General features: G+C 44.1%; 1 protein-coding gene across 17 annotated transcripts in view; it reads right to left on the bottom strand.

Annotated features, from left to right (window-relative positions):
• The window catches only part of PPIP5K1 (diphosphoinositol pentakisphosphate kinase 1), a 43,017-nt gene that overhangs the window by 10,321 nt on the left and 12,034 nt on the right, over window positions 1-20,662 (bottom strand). For 4 of the 17 annotated variants that reach the window (XM_059913435.1, XM_059913436.1, XM_059913434.1 and 1 more), the window contains 13 exons: window positions 19,516-19,657; window positions 19,103-19,326; window positions 18,655-18,782; window positions 18,329-18,443; window positions 18,052-18,159; window positions 17,323-17,439; window positions 17,002-17,166; window positions 15,014-15,163; window positions 14,320-14,410; window positions 11,311-11,436; window positions 10,535-10,597; window positions 6,850-7,032; window positions 5,226-5,363 (listed from right to left, as the gene is read on the bottom strand). In XM_059913435.1, coding sequence (XP_059769418.1) covers window positions 5,226-5,363; window positions 6,850-7,032; window positions 10,535-10,597; window positions 11,311-11,436; window positions 14,320-14,410; window positions 15,014-15,163; window positions 17,002-17,166; window positions 17,323-17,439; window positions 18,052-18,159; window positions 18,329-18,443; window positions 18,655-18,782; window positions 19,103-19,326; window positions 19,516-19,657 — 1,750 coding nt within the window. The remainder of the gene's footprint in view (window positions 1-5,225; window positions 5,364-6,849; window positions 7,033-10,534; window positions 10,598-11,310; window positions 11,437-14,319; window positions 14,411-15,013; window positions 15,164-17,001; window positions 17,167-17,322; window positions 17,440-18,051; window positions 18,160-18,328; window positions 18,444-18,654; window positions 18,783-19,102; window positions 19,327-19,515; window positions 19,658-20,662) is intronic. The other 13 variants (XM_059913437.1, XM_059913442.1, XM_059913438.1 and 10 more) reach the window with 13 other exon arrangements.

The raw sequence follows: 20,662 nt of genomic DNA, 5'->3' as shown, positions 1-20,662 counted from the left end.
CCAACAGTGTATGGAATTGCCTCTCTCGTTATAGACTTGTCAAGAGAATGTGTTATCAAACTTTTGGATTTTTTACAATCTAATAGGTGAGATACAATATCTCAGTGTCGTTTTATTTATTTATTTTTAAATTTTTAAAAGATTTTATTTATTTATTTATTTTTGGCTGTGTTGGGTCTTCACTGCTGCACGCGGGTTTTCTCCAGTTGCGGCAAGCAGGGGCTACTCTTCGTGGTGGTGTGCGGGCTTCTCGTTGTGCTGACTTCTCTTGTTGCGGAGCACGGGCTTCAGTAGTTGTGGCACGCGGGTTCAGTAGTTGTGGTTCGTGGGGTCTAGAGCACAGGCTCAGTGGTGGCACATGGGCTTAGCTGTTCCGTGGCATGTGGGATCTTCCAGGACCAGAGATCAAACCTGTGTCCCCTGCACTGGCAGGCGGATTCTTAACCACTGCACCACCAGGGAAGTCCCTCAGTGTGGTTTTAATTTGCATATATCTTATGATCGAGGTTGAGCATCATTTCACATGTGTAACAGCCACCTGTATTTCTTTCTTTGTAAACTATCTTTTTTCAAAAGTCACATTTTTGGTCTTTTCCTTTCTGATATGTAAAAGTTCTCTTTATTTTAGGATGATTAAGCCTATATGTGATATAAATTGCAGAAAAAATTTTTCTTTGCTTATGATGTTGCTATTGGTTTTGCAACATATAAAAAAATGTTTATATGGCTTAGTTTATCAATCTTTTCCTATTGCTTCCCAAATTTGAGTTTGAGTCAGAATTAGGTTCTCCTTACTTTCAGGTGATAAAGGAATTTATCACCATCACCCCTGCTTACTTTTAGTACTTGCATGGTTTATTTTTTTTAATTATTATTATTGAAGGGAAAGCCATATAACATAAAGCTAACCATCTTAAAGTGTATAATACTGTGGCATTTAGCACATCAACAATGTTGTGCAACTGCCACCTTATCTAGTTCCAAAACATTTTCATCACCCCAAAAGAAAACCCCATATCCATTAAGAAGTCACTCCTCATTCTACCCTACCTTCAACCCCTGGAAACCACCAATTTGCTTTCTGTCTCTATTCTAGTTCTTTCATATAAATGGAATCATACAATATGTGACTTTTTCTGTCTGGTTTCTTTCACTTGCCATGTTTTTGAGGTTCATCCATATTGCAACATATATCAGTAGTTCATTCATTTTTATAGTTCAGTAACATTCTATTGTATGTATATACCACATTTTGTTTACCCATTCATGTACATTTCAGTTGTTTCCACCTTTTGACTATTGTGAATAGTGTCACCATAAATTTTTGTGTGTAAATATTTGTTAGAGTACCTGTTGTCATTTCTTTTGAATATATACCTGGGAGTGGAATTGCCGGGTCAGATAGTAACTCTATATTTAGCTTTTTGAGGAATTGTCAAACTGTTTTCCACCGGGGCTGTACCATTTTACATTTCCCCCAGCAACGTACAAAAATTCTAATTTGTTCATGCCATTACCAACACTTTTCTGCTTGCTCTTTCTCTCTCTTTTTAAATTATAGCCATCGTAGTGGGTGTGAAGTGGTACCTCATTGTGGCTTTGATTTGCATATCCCTAATGGTTACTGAGGGTGAGCATTATTTCATGTGCTTCTTGGTTATTTGTATATCTTCTTTGAAGAAGTGTCTAGTTAAGTCCTTTGCTCACTTTTAAGTTGGGTTGTTTGTCTTTTTGTTGTTGAATTGTTATATTATGGACCTTTATCAGATATATGATTTGCAAATATTTTCTCCCTTTCTATAGGCTGTCTTTTCACTTTCTTTCATGTTCTTTGATGCACAAAAAGTTTAAATTTTGGTGAAGTCCAATTTATCTATTTTTTTCCCTTTTGTTGCTTCTGCTTTCGGTCTAAGAATCCATTAGCCAACTCTTAAGGTCATGAAGATTTATCTTATGTCTTGTAAGAGTTGTACAGTTTTAGCTCTTATATTCAGGCCATTGATCCATTTTGAGTTAACTTTTGTACATGGTGTGAGGTGGGGGGGGTCCATCTTCATTCTTTTGCATGTGGGTATCCAGTTGTTCTAGCACCATTTATTGAAGAGACAATTCTTTCCCCATTAAATGGTCTTAGCAACATTGTTGAAAATCAACTGGCCATGGAAGTATGGGTTTAGTTTTGGACTCTTGGTTCTATTCCATTGGTCTATATCTTTATCCTTATGGCAATCCCACACTGTTTGGATTACTGTAGCTTTGTAGTAAGTTTTAAAATCAGAAGATGTGAGTCCTCCAACTTTTTCTTTTTCAAGATTATTTTGACTATTCAGGTCCCCTTGCAATCCCATATAAACTTGAGGGTCAGCTTTTCCATTTCTGCAAAAAAGTGCATTGGAATTCTAATAGGGATTGCATTTAATCCAGAGATTTCTTTGGGGAGTACTGTCATCCTAAAAATGTTATGTCTTCTACATGAACATGGGATGTCTTACCATTTATTTAGGTCTTTTAAAATTTATTTCAGCAATGTTTTACAGTTTTCAGTGTACAAGTCTTTAAACTTCTTGGTTAAATTTGCTCCCAGGTATTTTATTCTTTTGGATGCTATAATAAATGATATTGTTTTCTTAATTTCCTCTTTGGATTGTTCATTGCTGGTGTATAGAAACACAACTGATTTTTGTGAGTTGATCTTGTACCCTGTAACACTGCTGAATTTGTTCATTAGTTCTGGTAGTTCTTTTGAGGTTTCTTTTCCATTTTCTCTATATAGGATTATGTCCTCTGTGAATAGCGACAGTTTTACTTCTTCCTTTCCGATTTAGGTCCTTTTTTTTTTTTTGCCTAACTGTTCTCCCTAAAACTTCCAGTACAATAGCAGTGGTGAAAGTGGGCATCCTTGTCTTGCTCCTGATCTTACGGGGAAAACTTTCAGTCTTTCACCACTGAGTATGATTTGTGCTGTGTTTTTTTTGGTTTTGGTTTTGTTTTTTAATATTTATTTATTTATTTGGCTACGCCGGGTCTTAGTTGCAGCACACAGGCTCTTCGCTGCCTCGTGTGGGATCTTTGATGTGGCATGTGGGATCTTTGCTTGCAGCATTTGGGCTCCTTTAGTTGTGGCATGCAGACTCCTCTAGTTGCGGTATGTGGGATCGCTGACCAGGGATCGAAGCCTGGCCCCTTGCATTGTCAGCATGGAGTCTTAACCACTGGACCACCAGGGAAGTCCCTAGGGGTTGTTTATAAACGTCCTTTATAGTGTTGAGGAAGTTCCTTTCTGTTCCTAGCTCAGTGAGTGTTGGGTTTTGCCAAATGCTTTTCCACACCAATTGACATGATTGGTTTTATTCTCTCTTTATTCTATTAATGTAGTGTATTACATTGACATATTTTCTTATGTTGAATTGCCCTTGCATTCCTGAGATAAATCTCACTTGATCATGGTGTATTATAATTCTTTTAATGTGTACTGTTGGATTTGGTTTGCTAATATTTTGTGGAGAATTTTTGCCTCTCTACTCATAGGGGAAATTGGTCTGTAGTTTTCTTTTCTTTTCTTTTAAAATTTATTTATTTATTTATTTATTTATTTATTTATTTATTTATGGCTGTGTTGGGTCTTCATTGCTGCACGGGCTTTCTCTAGCTGCGGCAAGCAGGGGCTACTCTTCGTTGTGGTGCACGGGCTTCTCATTGCAGTGGCTTCTCTTGTTGTGGAGCATGGGCTCTAGGCATGCAGGCTTCAGTAGTTGTGGTGTGCAGGCTTCAGTAGTTGTGGCTCATGACGTTCAGTAGTTGTGGCTCACGGGCTTAGCTGCTCCGCAACTTAGTTGCACGTGGGAATCTTCCCAGACCAGGGCTCGAACCTATGTCCCCTGCATTGGCAGGCAGATTCTTAACCACTGTGCCACCAGGGAAGTCCCCCAACTCCATTTTTTTTTTTTTTGAGATGATCACATGGTTTTTATTTTTCAGTTTGTTGATATGGTGTATCACATTGATTGATTTGCATATATTGAAGAATCCTTGCATCCCTGGGATAAATCCCACTTGATCATGGTGTATGATCCTTTTAATGTGTTGTTGGATTCTGTTTGCTAGTATTTTGTTGAGGATTTTTGCATTTATATTCATCAGTGATATTGGTCTGTAATTTTCTTTTGTGTAGTATCTTTTGTCTGGTTTTGGTATCAGGGTGATGGTGGCCTCATAGAATGAGTTTGGGAGTGTTCCTTCCTCTGCAATTTTTTTGGAAGAGTTTGAGAAGGATGGGTGTTAGCTCTTCTCTAAATGTTTGATAGAATTCACCTGTGAAGCCATCTGGTCCTGGACTTTTGTCTGTTGGAAGATTTTTAATCACAGTTTCAATTTCATTACTTGTGATTGGTCTGTTCATATTTTCTATTTCTTCCTGGTTCAGTCTTGGAAGGTTATACCTTTCTAAGAATTTGTCCATTTCTTCCAGGTTGTCCATTTTATTGGCATAGAGTTGCTTACAGTAGTCTCTTAGGATGTTTTGTATTTCTGCGGTGTCTGTTGTAACTTCTCCTTTTTCATTTCTAATTTTATTGATTTGAGTCCTCTCCCTCTTTTTCTTGATGAGTCTGGCTAAGGGTTTATCAGTTTTGTTTATCTTCTCAAAGAACCAGCTTTTAGTTTTATTGATCTTCGCTACTGTTTTCTTTGTTTGTTTCATTTATTTCTGCTCTGATCTTTATGATTTCTTTCCTTCTACTAACTTTCCAACTCCATTTCTTAAAGGCTGTCTTTCCCCTAGTATTTTGAAACGCTAACTTCAACTATTTCTGGATTTTCTACTTTGTTTGCTTGGTCTCTGTTTATTCATGTACCAATACTACACTGTTTTTATTATAGAAGTTTTATAAAATGTTTTAAAATCTGGTAGGGCCAGCATGACTTCATTGCTCTTCTTTTCAAGATTTCCTTGGCTATTCTTGCTTGTTCTTTTTTTTAATGACAACTTCAAAATCAATTTGTCTGACTTTAGAAAAACAGTACTATTCTTACTGAGATCACATTAAATTTATAAGTTAACTTTGGAAGGAGTGATAGTTCTATGCTTTTGAGTTAACCTATGCAATTAAACATTTTTTCAAGTCTACTTTTTCAGAGTGCCTATCTTTTTAATTTATTACTCATGTTCTAGGAAGCATGGGAGTTGGGGCAGAGATAGTGGTACAAGATAAGAGTATTCTCCATACCTGCAGATGCCTGTGCTTGGGCATCAGTGTGGCGCTGGCAGACTCTACTCAAGAATTCACTCACTTGACGCAGGGAAAGGGCATTATGCAGTGTTTCCAGGGGGTAAATGGTAGGCACCATGGAGCACCCTTCAAATCCTGTTAGAAAAGAGATGGGCAAAGTCAGTGTTATTCCTGCTGGATATACCCCAACTGGCCAAGGAAGCATGGAGGGTCCCTGAGAACCATCAGGAGTGTCTGTGGCTTTTGGAGTGTGGGGTATCCAAGATTCTCAGGAGAGGGAACTCTTTAGAGCCCCTACAGGAGTCTATTTCTGTCACCTCCAGATTTCCTAAAAAGTCTTCCTGCTAAGGCCTCTGGGTGAATCAAATCACCTCTTATCCTACCTATGGAAAGCCTGCAATATTCCATGGAAAAATCAACAGAATCCCAATAGGGTAAGCACCTACACTCCTCTTGTACTTTCTGGGGGAAATAAAACAAAAGGTCCAGAGGTAAGGGGTGAAATTGTAGGTCTAAATGAGAGGTAGGGAGGTCATGGAGCCGGGAAAAAACAGCAGATTTCAGGGATCATGTACACGAGAACCAGATTAAGGAGGAGGGTTTGGGATCTGAGGAGGGGTTCATGCAGATTTAGGATATGGGTAGAAAGGCTAGAATATTGGAAGCTGGAGGGCATGCAATACACATGAAGCTCAGCTCAGGAAAACCACATGTATGAACAGGTTGGGGGATGGAAGTTCTTTCTTGGTTATTTTCATCACTTCAAAGCTTCTTTCCTCTGCTCTCACTGAAGACCCCAGACTTGCTAGTATTTCTCTATTCCTTCAGGAAAATGAGGCAAACCCCCTAGAAAAAAGAATAAATACTGATTCTCTGCTCTGAACCCAACAATTCCAATGTAGATCTACATTGTAGGGTGAAGGGTAAACCTAAATGTGTAACTCTAATCCCAGGGCCTGTTGATGAAAAAAAAAAATGTCCCCATTAGAGGATCAAGAAGCATACATCTCAACCACTTTTTTAGTCCCCAATATTTCCTATGCTTCCTTTATATCTCCTTAAATGGATTAAAGGTAGGCAGGACAGCAATATCTATTCAAGACACAGCCTCCTGTCTGACAATGATTAAAACCTATATAACTCAAAAGGATTATACCTGACCATCTTCTAACCTTCGGCCCTTGTTTTCTTCAAGGATTCAACTGAGACCTCTGTGCCTCAATTTCCCCCTGTACTCTAGTGGCAGGAGGGCAGGAGAGGTACAGTCTCCAGCTTCTCAGAACAGCTAGAAAAACATTTGGATTTGAAGATGGTGGTAGTAGAGGGTCATAGAGATAAGAATAGATTCCAGGGCAAGAGACTACGCCTGTACCGAATAGCACTGGGAATAGGTAACATTAGGAGGCAGTGAGGAAGGAGAACAGGAAGGGGGGGAGCAGCCAACGCTACAGCTACCAGGCAGTCTGGCCCCAATCCCATTCAAGCAACTAAATGCAAGTCACACAACCTTAGAGTAAATAGGAGAAAGGAATAGGTGGGCTCTCCTGCCAAAAGTGCAAGAAGCAAAGCAGTCAGTCCCAGCCAGGGTAGTGGCAGCAGCCAGCTTGGTGGCAGGGGGTACCGTAGAGGCACTCGGGATCATCCTGGCCTGAGCGCAGCCAGTTCCGGAAGAGGCGCAGGTGGTAGGAGCACTGGTGCAGGTGATGCGCCAGCGTGGCATCCAAGGAGACTGGCCAGCCCCCTGTGCAGTCAGAGGAACAACTACGCAGCAACCGGACCACAGGGTGCTGGTCATCCAGCAGCTCTTGGAGGGGTTGGGGGAACCACGACAGGAAGCACAAAGATAAAGAGAGAGAAGAGGGAGAGACAATGAGGGGGGTACTGGATGACATAAGTATTCCTGGGAGGTGGGGCCACTCAGCTCCAAGGTGAGCTAAGAGAGAAGCAGAGATGGTCAGAGCCACGGGACATCTCTTGCAGGGAAGAGTACTGGCATCATGCTAAAAGAAGTCTAAAAGAAGTGAGTCTAGAAGAAGGGGCATGTGAGACCTCATCATACAGCAGGCCCTCCCCTTTCTCGTTGTGCACAATTCAGTCAGTGCTTGCAGACAGCAGTCACATCATTCTGGATGGGGTGAGCTGGCAGTTCTGTAGCTAGGAACTCCAGTGTCCCCCATCATTCTTGGGCAAACCCTAGTTAGGGCTTGTTTCTTAAACGAATGTATTTATGAGGTTGGGATAGAGATGAAAAGATTTGAAGTCACTCAGAGAAGGGGGTCAAGAGTGGTATAGGTTATCAGGATAAAGTTTTAAGCTAAAAAAGCTCCTAAGGACTCAGGCCGGGCTCCCTGGACCACTCTAAGATAGCCACAGACAAGGCTTGTGTTAGGTAACTGACATGGATTAGCAGGAAACCAGGTGTCCTTTAAAACAGCATGTAAAAAATGGAATCAATATGTGAAAATGCCAATATTGATTAATCATCCTTCATTCCTGTTCAAATACATAGACTTTTTAAAAAACGTTTGCATAAGTCTTGGGGGGACATTGTATCAATTATAGAAGCCAAAAGAGATAATTTTATATTTTCTTCCCACTGCTGGTGAGTTTCACTGCACTTTGTTCAGCTAGATGAGTGGAAAAGCTTTAATCCGAAACTACTTATTATCTTAGCTGGTTGGCAAACTTTGTGGATATATGCGATTCAGCTGCAAACGGTTGAAGGCAGTGAAAGACATGTGGAAGGGGGTTTAAGAGGAACAGTAGGAAAAAGATCTTGGGGAAAAGGTACGGGGTCTTAACTGATAACAGGAATATGGTACAGAGAAAGTAGGATCAAGGTAGGTGAGGATGACTGCTCGGAACTCCCAGACCAGAATGGGCTCCACAGGGTGATCCCATGAGACTATGGTTTCCAGAGACCTTAGTCTGGATGTCAAGAGAGATTTCTGTACCAATGGTCACACAGTTATGTGGGTCCCTAGAAGAGAATGAGCTTGGCAAATCTGGTGGGTACACTCTGACATTCTGGATGAGGGAGAGACACAGTCTCTTTCCCACTATATTAGTTCACCTTGGTAAGTTCAGCGTGCAGTTTACTAATGGGCCATACTTATATACTTGATGTAGTCACAGGATGTGACAGAAGCTTATCAGGAATAGAGGCAGGGATGGGCTGAGGGGTGTTCTCCCATCAAAGCAAGGAAGTAGCACTGCCTTGCCTCCTTTCCAAAGCCAGGTCCAGTTTTTCCAGCTGCTATTTCAAAGCCACACATCATGGCAAAGAGATGGTGGTGATGGACAGTAGGCTGGCACATTGTTGTGACTAATCTGCTGCAAGCAATTGCAGACAGAGCATCCACTCTGTAATTGCTGGGTCAGTCCAGTAACATTTGGCCATGGGGTAGAGCCCTCATATTGTCCTGAGGGCCAAATTAAATCTAGATAATCTTCAGCAAGAGACATAATAGCTCCAAATCTTTCTCTCCTAGATCCCAGATTCCGGCTTCTCAGGCACTTTAGCCTCCAAGCTCAAATACAAGAAGAACAAAGGCCAGCAGAGCCCTGAGGTTGTGTGCAGGGTGCTGGAGGAGATCTTGAATTTACTCTCTTGCACTATAATTGTCCAGGTCTTTCTTCCTCTCCCCCTTTTGGTAGAATTAATTCTTCTTTACTGGTGAGGCTGCTAACCAAGGCTTCAGGGAACTAGAGATATATAGGTTTGAGGATCTGTTTGAGGAATTTGGATCTTTTCTCACAGAGCCTAAGAGTTAGGAGAGTTGTGATTTAGCTCTGATGTCAGGGGCCCAAGTTCCTAGTACCATCTTCTGTACCCTAAGTAATAAGTCTCCTAAGTCCAAATCCCAGGCTGTAGTGTTGGGGTTGGTGCCTGAGGGTCTACTCTGGAGATGACTGTGGCACGAAGGCCAGAAGAGCTTGAAGCTAACTGTGCTGGCACAGTCACACCACTCTGAATGGGAAGCTCCTGTCACAGGCACAAATGGGAGTGCAGGTGGTGGGTAGGGGTATAAACTGAGCAAGTATAAGCTAGTCAACCTAGGGAGATTTCACCAGTGCCTAGTGGAGATGTATGGCCTGACTGGGCTAAAATCTAGCGGCTGCCACTGTCTAAGGAGCAGGTGATCAGCACCTAGATTTTTTTCAGCCAGGAAGCCAGGCTAATTTTACCTCCCTCAGAGTCTTAGCTCTTGAACAGAAGAAAATCGTATCTAACAAAACTGGATTTACCTTGAAGACAAGATACAATGCAGAGATAAACTAAGGATATAAAGGATAAAGCAAGGTGTAAGTCCTGGGTTCCTCTGCCATACCCTACAAAGAGACCACAGCCCTTCAGTCTTGGGTTTACGCAGATCTCTAAACTCTCCCACCTTAGTGTGGGCAGACCCTGTTCTTCAGTATTCTTGAAATATTATTTATTCCTAAGCTCCCCCGGAATCTCCAGTAGACATCTCAACGCTTCACTTCCCCTTCTCGGAGACTGTAGTGCCATAAGTAGGCTGGGGCTGCATGGAAACCACATGTAAACCCTCAAGGCACAATTCTTTTTCCTGTACCTACCACCTCCTACTCCTTTTGTTCTTTCTTGTATCCCAAATCAATCTGGACTCCTGTTTTCTAGGCCCAGACCCTAGGTTAGTAGTGACGTAAAGCAGATGTCAGAAGCACAAGAGCCACACAAAATACACACAATGGTAGGAGACAGGAATATGGAGATGGAAAACAATATACTCAAGACTAATGCCTTTATGGGTAGGCTTGGGAACTGGGAACTGCAGCACTGCTCCAAAAGGGAAGCAAACTAGTCATCCACTCCAACAAAAGAGCTGGTGAAAAAAACAGGAAGATCAAAATTACATAAGCTGAGGAGTTGGGGAAACAAATAGAGAGAAGAAATGGGGATGATATAGGTAATACTATGCTCTTTCTAAGAAGGGGAACCATTATCATGTTTGTACAAAGCCTGGCAGTCATGTGATGGGAAAGGAAGAGGTTTAATTCATGTTTTGGTGATGATGCTGAAAAAAGTGACACAATGGTGATGATGGTGACCATGGAAATAAGACCTTGAGTTGCCCCAGGAATCGGGCAGCCAGGCTGCAGCCAAGGCTAAGGTCTGTCACAATAAGTGATATATCCCAAGAGCAACAATTAGTGAGTGGTTCAGAGACAGCAGGGCGTCAACACAGTGGAGGGAGAAGGAAAGTCAGTGTCAGAACTCAGAGGTTAAGTGTCTGGAGGTGACATGGTGAGGAGGAATGACGTTGAGTCAGAAGCAAACGTACCGTTAGTCGGATGCTTTGCAAACGACACAGAAAATCGTTTTACGGCCGGGACAAACAAGAGCTCTGGGGAGAAAAGACATCACGGGGATTATACCCACCGCTGTCCCCACCCTCTGCTCTGGAATTTGCTCACAATATACTCTGTTCTTTACAGTTAGTATACGACCTGCTCCCCCCGCCCCTTAGATTCCTTACTACCACATTTCAATCTTTTCCTTTGGATAATCTCCTCTCAGGAATCCGTGTGTCATCTCTACCATAATACGGCCCCACAAACAACCCTAATCTCACCACCACATCCTCTTTCTGGTCATTTACAAAGAAATAAAATCTTTGTAGAAACTTTCATCACGTCCCCCAATCTCTTGCCATATCATTTTTCCTGCCTTGGCTGAACAACTTCCCCATCCCTGATTTCCTAGATTTTAATTGAGGCTCCACTACATTCTTCCTGACCGTGGATCATCCTCCTTGGTCGCTACCCCTACAGGCCAGAATCCAGGAAAGAATACAAAGGTGGAGTAAATTGATGTAGCAGGGCTGTATGTGGCTGATTATGAAGGGATAAGCATAAATAAGTAGTATTTGTATGGTGAGAGGTAATGCAAATGGAGGGGTGGATGGGGTCTTGGTTCCTTCTCCCCTCTATAACTGATGCAGAAAACTTGTCATAAGGCTAGTGTCAGCGCCATCTTAAGCATGAATTGTTCTCGAGCTGTGTCCTTGCTGGCGGACAAATGAAGAAAAGAGTTGCCCCCCAAAACCCACCCACATACCATCTCGGTGCTTCAGACTGGCAGGTGGTAGCTTTTTGCCTTGGCTGCGGGCGTAGTCCTGAAGATTCGGGGCGCTGGAGGAGCCGCCCAGCACTGTGGTGCTGAACAGCCCCGTGCACTGTGAGCCTGCAAGGCCGGGAGTGCATTAGTAGCCACGCAAAGCTGCAATTACCACACAGAAGTACGCACAATTTCACATGACAACATCAGGACACACGCACATAACCATTCAGAGCCACCACCACGTGGCCACTTGACATAACCACAAACAGCTTTCACTACTGTCCACAGCCACACTGGGCAAGCAAAGTGAGGATGCTCCTGAAAGTCTACTTGGCAGATACAAGAGGCCACTACAAATACAGGGTTAGTCATATTAGGGGACTCAAAGCTACTGAAAGGGATAAACTGTGCTCTCTAGGTGGCTCTCAGGAATGCTCAAAGAATAGGTAGATTCCTCTAGATCTCCCTAGATTTAATTCAGTGCTCCTTATGCTGGACATAGGGTTTGAAGAACCCAGAAATTGAGTCCCTTATTTGTTTAAAAGGAAAGAAACTTTGACTGAAACTAGAGACTAAGTTTAGAGTACTCAACTCAAATTCGAAGTCCTCATAAGTTCCAATTCCTCCTAAGTTTTTCATCCAACATTCCCTCCCTTCTATTTTCCCTTAGACCTTTCTACCTTTCCCAAGAAAGTATGAGACTCACTGAGTTTTTGAAGCTGGAATGGATTCAAAGATCATCCAGTTCAGCCTTCTTATTTTAGAGATGAAGAAACTGACATTCAAAAGGGATCTCATTTGTTCAAGGTCATACAGTTTGTTAGGAGCTAAGCTGGACTAGAATCCAGGTCTCCGGACTCAGGATCAACCGTGTTCAGTTAGAAAAGAAATAGTAATTTTTTTCATCAAGAAGAAACAGAGCATTGTTTCTGAAGTGAAAATGGACACAAATTGAAAGGCATGTGAAGGGTCAGGTGATTATATGTAGAACATGCCTCCTAACCGCTGAACACCGTACTCAGGAGAACCTCGTGAACAGAGAACAGCGAAAAAGATGTTTTTTTTCTACTCTCGAAAGTTTATTGCCTTCTAAGTCCTATGCTCAAAGCCAGATGCCCACACACATAAGTTCAAAGAAAGCAAAGAGAACTCTTGACAGTAAGTGGAGTAAATAAAACTTGAAAAATCCCTGAAGCAAATAAATCAAGCTAGTCACTGTCCCAAGTATCTGATCGACAGTAGGGTTGGGACTCCCATGGTCCCGTCTCCTACTATAGCCCACAAGGAGAGAATGGGCAGGAGGAAACAAGATTAACACTCCAGTTTGTGGGATTTTCTCCTCTACTTCCAAATCCATCTTAGCCAAGACCCTGGGTTTGACTTGGGAACTTAACATTCATAGGGGAAATGGACAGAGTGGAGAGGTCAGTTTCCTTTGAGCCCACAAAGAAGGGATATGGTTTCAGGGGTCCCAGCATTTCAGGGTCACCACATAAATCAAGAAGTTCAGATGGCTGATAATTTCCACCCTGGAATTGAGGACCACTCCTCTACGCAGCAATTTCTCCGACCTTTCATGTTCAAACAAGCTCAAGAATAGAGTTCCAGAGAGAAATAAGGGTTGCTAAATATGTCTGCTTTTTTCAGAGAAGCTGGAACTAGCTGGCTGTATCCCAGGCCACCCCCAAGCTTTGTTCTACATTTACTTCCTCCACGAAATAATTTTCTGGCGTAGTCCCACCAATCCTGCCGTGTCCAGTCTTGGATCATCTCAGGGGGTAGACTTTACCTTACCACCACCATCTGTCAACCAGACTCATGCCTCTGCCTTGTTCTTGACAGCACTCCCCCTTAACTGGGCCAGACACACCTATCCTCTTTCCCACCTACCTGAAACCTATTCTCTACTGGGGTTTCTGGGAAAAGAAGTCCATATCACAGATCTAGACATTTGTCATTTATTTTTCATGCACCAAACCATCTACCTCATTTTAAGAATCTAGAAGGCAAGCTACTCCCATAAAATTAGCCTGGAAAATTACCAAAAACCTTTCTTCCCATTGCTGGTAACCAAATGCTGACCGTTTTGGGGCCAAGAAATTGGGTGCCAAGGAGAAAGGTAACAGAAAAATGAAAGGAGCTAAATGGAGAGAATAATAGGACAAGATAGAAAGAGCCAGGGGACCCAGTCTAGACCCCACACCACTGTCTCTACCTGCCAGTTCTGGTTACTGGCTCACAGGCGCTGTGTTCAAAGATAGTCCCTCCCAAGGACCCCTCCCCACTCCCAAAGAATACAATACCCTCTGAGGCTTGGTCCTTCCTGCAGTCTGTGTTCTTAGGAAAGGTTGAATGATGTTCTCCACCCCTCTCCAGGAATCAAAAAAATCAAGAGACATTCCCTCAAAGTCCTGAGAGAAGCCTCTGCCACTACACCAGTCTCAGATTTGTCCCTCAATTTTCAGGAAGGAAGGAAAAAGAATTACAGGATTAGGAGAGGATGAAGGGGAGGGCATGGAGGTAGCAGGGGCCAGAGCAAGGATGTAATAAACACAGGTCTCAAAGGAAGACATGGCACAAGTTCTCCAAATGAGGAATATGACCGTTACTGGGGGAAGGGAGCATCTCACGAGTGCCTCTATTTATAGCTTTGTCTCTGATAACTCTGAAGAGTCAGAGTCTCCATGGACCCTAAATGTCTGGGCTAGACTGAAGGGACAGATAAGGAGTAAGAGGGGAAGCCCGAAAAATGCCCTTCAGCCAGAGAAATGGGGGTTGTGTAGAAAAACCAAAAGACAGACACCTTCCTGGAATGCAAACAATCATCTGGGATCAAAGTTCACACCTACATGTGGCTTCTCCCAATTCATCCTCCCTAGCCCCGCCCAACAATTCCACTGACTAGATGACCCCAACTCCCATGACTAAGGTTCCCCACAATAAAACTCTAAAGAACAGACAGACACCCCTTCCCAACAACAGATGAGAGATGCTGGAAAACCGTACCTAGGCCGCTCTGCTTCATCTCCGTTGGTGGCCGTGAAGATGAAAAGAGTCGGTAACCACCAGGCCTCGAGGATGAGGTCTCAGAAAGCACCTGGAGAAAAAGGACTCTATGTTAATTACCGTTTTGCCACCTCAACTGAGGTCCTGAATCCCTGCCCCTACAAAACCAAGCAGTGTCAGGAAGTTTAAGGATTTTTATGAAGAAGAAGAATGCAAAGTCTAAGAGTATACTTTACAGAGGAAACTGTCCAGGGAATCCTTCTATACTAGAAAGCACTTCTATTTCCAAGATGCCTGTCCCTACAGCCCTCTAATCCCAAATCTGAGAAATCATCATTCAACCATTCTCAGTGCTTAGCAGGGCAGGGTACCTTAATCTTTTATATCCCTCCACAGAACTCAGAAAGCAAATCACAATAGCTCAGCCACAATAAGGAGTCTGGCTACGCTCTCTTCTTTCCAGGACAGCTGTGGCTATGGCAGCCATACTCAGTTTCTTATCTGAACCAGAAGCCCTCCCCTCCACTCCTGGAGACATGAAATGGATTTCTGAAAAGCCCACAAGGGCTCAATCACACAACCCCCACCACACAAACACACACACACACACACACCCCTCAACAGTGTTCTGAGTCCCTAAGTCCCAAAAGGCAAAGACAGAGGCAATAAGGGAAGATGAAGTATGGAGGGACACCTGTGTGCAGGATGCCAGGTGAGTGGTGGACACAGCCCGGGGCTGTAGGCCGATGGCTGGGGAAGGCCGGGGGAGGTCCCCTGACCTCCGGCGGCGCCGTCCCCGCAAGGGGATCAGGTCCAGGTTCCCCGTGCACTGCATGTTCATGACCTGCAATCAGACCGGGTGGAAAGCCGGTCACGGCTCCTTACACCCACAGGTTCCCAAAAGCCCTGGGCCCACTGGGCAGAGGCAGTTGTAAGGCTGGAGAGGATGATTGCCTAGGGCATAGCTGCTCTGAAGGTCACAGATTTTGTATTCTAAACCAGTCCAAAAATATAAGATGACAAGAGGAGAAGAAGGGATGGAAAGAAGGGTCGTAGTTGATAAGAATAAGACTACCAATGCCTGTACTTATAGAACACGGAGAGGAAATATTAATATTAAAAGGTTGTATGACCAAAGAGCAGAGAGAAGATTTTTCTTGCAAAGCTGAGGAGCATATCTTGGGCAACCATCATCCTGGGTAGCCATGGTATAAGCAGCACTAGTAACTGAGAGGAAGAAATCTGATTACAACAGAAAGCTTCCTATAGGCCTGAAAGAAGTCAATTTCATCAAGTCTGAGAGATGATACACTGAGAGCTCTGCTTTGCCTGTCTCTTGACTGCTTAAATCAGAAGAAAAAAGGGGGTCCAACATAATAGTGCCAGAGACTGGCAGATGATGTGAATGGGGAAGACACTGGATGTGGAGGAGCAGTTTATTAATGGAAGATCATATGTCATTCTGTCCATTTGATCTATTCACATGAGTCTGCAGTGTACTAATGTACTATGGATACTAAGTTAACTTACACCTCAAAGAAAAAATGATGCATACCCCACCTAAGGAAACTCTGAGTATTCATGACCTCAAGTCCATCTTAAAATAATCAGGAAGAAAAGGATGAGTCTAGAAGAGAGACTGCAGTTTGTCTTCTCAGCATTCTCCAAAATCTGAACCATAAACCTCTGGCTGAACCTATGTAAGCTAGTTATAGATTCTTCTGAGATATTTCAAAATGGAAAGACCGATTCCTTTAAGACAGAGAGCAGGCACCAAGCCAAGTGAACTCAAGACAGACTCATCTGTCAAAGCAGGACCCAAAACAGTCATGGTCCCTGAGACAGGGATAAATCATGGGGTCAAAAAGAGTGTCACTGGGCCAAAGAGGGAAAGGATCTCTCCAGGAAAAGACCAAAACTTTGGTTTTTACTCCAGGACACAATGTGAGATTTACAACAGTCCTTTCCTCTAGGCTAGAGAAATAGAACCAGGACTAGGAGAACCCAGGCCCAGACTGATAAACCTCATCAGAACAAAGGGGAGACAGATAGACCTCGAGACTTGATTCCCTTTCTGGGATGAGAGTACAGATAACCCTAAAGGGGTTAAATTAAAGTGCCATTTTTAGTAAAGTGATATTTACTACAATCTGAGCTTTAATATTTACCCAAGACAACAAAGAGATGGAGGGAGCCTGGCCTTCAATATCGACTGTATTGTTATCATTGTTACTGTTTACTAAGCATCTATATGGTGAGTATTACTTATATTTTACAGATGAAAAAAATTTAGGCTTGGAGAAGGTACCTGTCCAAGATCACAGAGCGTCTGATTATCAGACTGGGATTTCAGCCCAGAGTACATGCTTTTCTACTATATTTCCTTTTAAAGAACTGCCTTTTCAAATTCATCCAGAGGCCTCCTCCTCAATCTCATCTCTAAAAGTCCTTATCTCTCAGGCACCCCTCACTGGCATCTCTTTAACCTCAGAAGTAGCAACCAGCTTAGAGGAGCTTTCCTGGGAGACCAGCTGTGAAAGAGAGATTAAGTAAAACATATCCATCAGGGGCAGGAAGACTCTGTTTAAGGTCCTAAGAATTCCACTGAGGGGATTCAGAGATTCATGGATATTGTCCTATGAGCACTTCCACCACTTCTTTCTCCCAAGCCCCTCCCATTACCTCCATGGAGCCGGCTTTGCGGTTACGAATGAGGGGTGATCTCTTTGGGAGGCCAGGGCCCTCAGAGGGCTGGGGTGAGGTCTGCAATGCTCGGTCTGGCTCATCTGATGCCTTCCCCGGGCACAGGTCCTCCATGCTGCCTTGGTCTGTTTTCATCTCCTCATTCTACCCAACAACAGGCATAGATAGGAGAGGTGTTAATGGTCTCCAGCCTCCTAATCCAATTCTCCCCAACCCTTTTAACCTCCCTGTACTGTTCCCGAGTTTCCCATCACTTGGTTCCTAAGTCCTCCAGTCCCAAATCCCAGCACTCTGACCCACCTCAGAAGAGGCTGGACGGAATCCACAGCCAGGTGGGGCACTGCCTTCTTCCTCGACACCTTTCACTCCAGGGCTGAAGTGCAGCTCCACATGGAACCGCTCCTCTGATAAGGGATCCTTTAGGGCATCACCAGATGAAAGGGCAGTTGGAGAAGCTGGACATGGTGGTGGAAGACCAGGCAGGGACAACAGAGAGGAACTCAAGAGGACACATCCTCCCAGGGCTGAGGTTTCAGTGTCTTACACCCCTCTACAGTAATAGCTCCCTTTATCTACAGTCTAGTGTTACAGGATCCTCATACTCTCAACCTCCACAGGACTTGCCAACTTCCAGTTCTACAACTGCCCCCCTCCCTATCCATCTCCCACAGGAATTCAGCTTTGCTACAGTGCATACAGCAGCACATTTAAAGATATCTTTGTGGAGCCAGATGAAGAAGGTATATGTGTAACAATGTTTGAGAGAAAAAGACTCATTGTAACATTGTTCAAATCCCATACCCTCCCTAATGCCAGAGCTATGTTCTCTGGTATCTCTCTGGCTCAACACCAACCCAAAACATGCTTTCTGTTCCAGGAGGAACCTCCTGGATGTTCTCTATCATGCTGCACCTAGGTACCACACCTAACTGGATTCTACAGATTCTAAGCATAAAAAAGTTTTTCCCTAAAAGGGGATGGAGAAGAAAGAAGGGGCCCTTTCCTCACCTCCCCCTGTTAGCTCCTCACCCGTGTGTTGTCTTCATAAAGCATGATGACAATCTGGGTCATGTAGTTGAGCTCTGAGATGGCACTAAGATAAGCCAAAGCTCGCTGCCATTGTGCATCCTTGGTCTCCTACCGAACACAAGAAGAGGTAAGCTAATGCCCAAGGACGAGGGAGTCAGGGAATGGGCAGGGAGACGAGGAGAACAGAGGAAGCTTGCGGTAAAAAAGAAGCATGAGGAGGAGAGTAAAAGAACGCTGGGAAAAGACATTCATAGGCTGAAGGAAAAAGGATCCTTACATCAAGAAGTCCCCCATAACGAAAGACACTGAGTAGGGAGTGGACATGGCTTTCACTGGTGAAGTAGAGACGTGTTCGAACATGGCGGCCTGGGGAGAGCACTCCTCGGGAGTACCTGAGACAGCAGCTAAGTTACTCACACTGTCAGCCAGTCCTCTTCTCGGCCCTCCACAAACTCCCTCCTCCCGCCTCAAAGACTTCCCTCTCTTTTCCATCCCAGGACCGCTTCCGTTCTCGGTTCCCCAAGCTGTCCCAGCCTGGGCTCCCCCAAGAGCTCCCTGACATGCCCCTCCCTCCATCCAGCGCCCCGCCCAGCCCTCCCTCACAGGGGGTGCAGCTTGTTGACAGACTCATCCTCGTGGGTTCTCTGCAGGTCAAGTAGTATCTTCCGCAGCAGTGCAAGACAGAAGCCCACGGCAATTTCCAGTTTCTCCTCCCGACTGATCCCGTACTCCTAGGGGCCACAGGCCAGGAATAAGCACCTCAATGAATCTTGTTTTCTTCTTGCCTCATTCTCCCAGGTCCAAGATCATGCCTGTCTTCACCTCAGGTCTAGGGCTTCTTCCAAAATCACCACATTCCCCCTCTCCAGGTTTTTCCTCAGTTAGCCTCTTGGGCTTCCTCAGAGCCAGGATTGTAGCTCTAATTGTAACAACTAATTCCTTCTCTAAGTTTCCTTCCCCTGGTTCCCACACCGCCCCTCCTTCCTGCCTTTTCTCTCCTTCCTTCCGCAGTGCCCCTAGCCCCAGGCTCCATCCCTTATGTGAGACACACCTGGGGAATGACCACATCAGCCAGTGCCTTAGAGAGACGGAGCAACTCTGCTGTGCCTTGAAGTCCCAGACTCCCATTGTGCTGCACATCATACTTGACACAGTCATAGATGTCAGGGATCTTACTGATATCATAGCGCCCACTCTTCTGTCGAAAGTCACGCTCCAGCTTGCTCCAACGCTGTAGCATTAGCTCTAGTGTCTCGCTGTGGTAAAGCTGCAGGTCTGGAAGGAAGACAGACAGTCAGACAGAGCCAAAGGCTTCACCTCTAACAAAAGACCCTAGCAAATCTGAAGCAGAACCAGAGAGATGAGGATGACGTGTCTCAGACACTTAGGAGAGGACACAGGATTGTCTGAGGAACCCATCCATACCCAAAATCTTGAAAGGAAGATAGTAGTATTCAAACCCACCTACAGACTTGGGGTCCTGCATCCGTTCCTGGATCTGGTGAGTGAGGTTTTCAATCAGGGCAAATACCTGATCACAGACCTTCACAGGATTCTGGATTATAGCCATGGAGTTGAGTAGGGAAGTGCTTCCAGTGGGAGCCAGCTGTGGAGAATAGAAAGATGAAAAGCAAGACAGGTTCAGTGCCAGTTGCCTAGATTGCTGTGAGCTTATTACAGAGAGACTGCCTGGAAAATAAGCTCTGTCTGTTGGCTCACCCAACAAGCATTCTTAGGCTACTGGGAACACTAGCAGTTCAGATGAGGGGACTGCTCTAGCACACAGTCATCTAAGAATGGGTCATCTTAAAAGTCTTGGAGTCAGAGGAAATAAAATAGATCTAGGTTCTTTTCTTGGGGGTTCTAAAATAAGCACGGAAAATGCTGAGGAATACAGATTAAACCAAAATCCCCACAGAATGTTTTCATGAGTGGGCGATAGACATAACTATCTTACTCCTCTAAACAAGATGCTAGCTTGAATCTAGAGTAGAGGTGCTGTCTCAGAACTAAGTTCCAACTCAAGCATTTAGGATGGTCACAGTCAATGAAGAATGGGGAGGGGGAAGGAGATTGCAGGTTGAATGTACTCATTCTACCTCGGTCCTCACAAGTTCCATTCTTGCTGGCAAAAGGAAGCAAGGAAAAAGGAAAGATACCTTAGCTTTTTTGGATTTGACATTGAGCAATGGATTGGAAAATAAGGCAGCAAGGTCCTGCCCCTTTATCAAGGCCTGCTCAGAGAAGAACACAGAAAATGCCATTCTCTAGTCAATGTGCTCAGCTACTTTGCTTATTTAAGAATCTATCAAAAATGGTTACACAGCAGTTATGAAATGAGGAGCTGTGAGTAGGAGGATGGTAGAAAATCACGGTCTGGCACATGATCCCCAGTCAATCATGGCATGGATACATAGGAAAAAGGAAAAAGGATGGCTTGGGTAGTGGCATCCACTGTGATTAATACTGTGAGGCAGTATATTGTAGTGGCTAACAGCCTGGGCTCTCTAGTTAAGATTCCTTGGGTGACCTTGGAAAGGCTGCTTAAATTCTTCTGAGCCTAGGCTTCCTCGTCTGTAAAGTGGGGGGGGGGGGGGGGAAGTAGTACCGG

Source organism: Balaenoptera ricei, chromosome 2 (assembly GCF_028023285.1).
Source record: "Balaenoptera ricei isolate mBalRic1 chromosome 2, mBalRic1.hap2, whole genome shotgun sequence".
Classification (NCBI taxonomy): Eukaryota; Metazoa; Chordata; class Mammalia; order Artiodactyla; family Balaenopteridae; genus Balaenoptera; species Balaenoptera ricei.
This window is presented reverse-complemented; position numbering and strand designations above follow the sequence as displayed.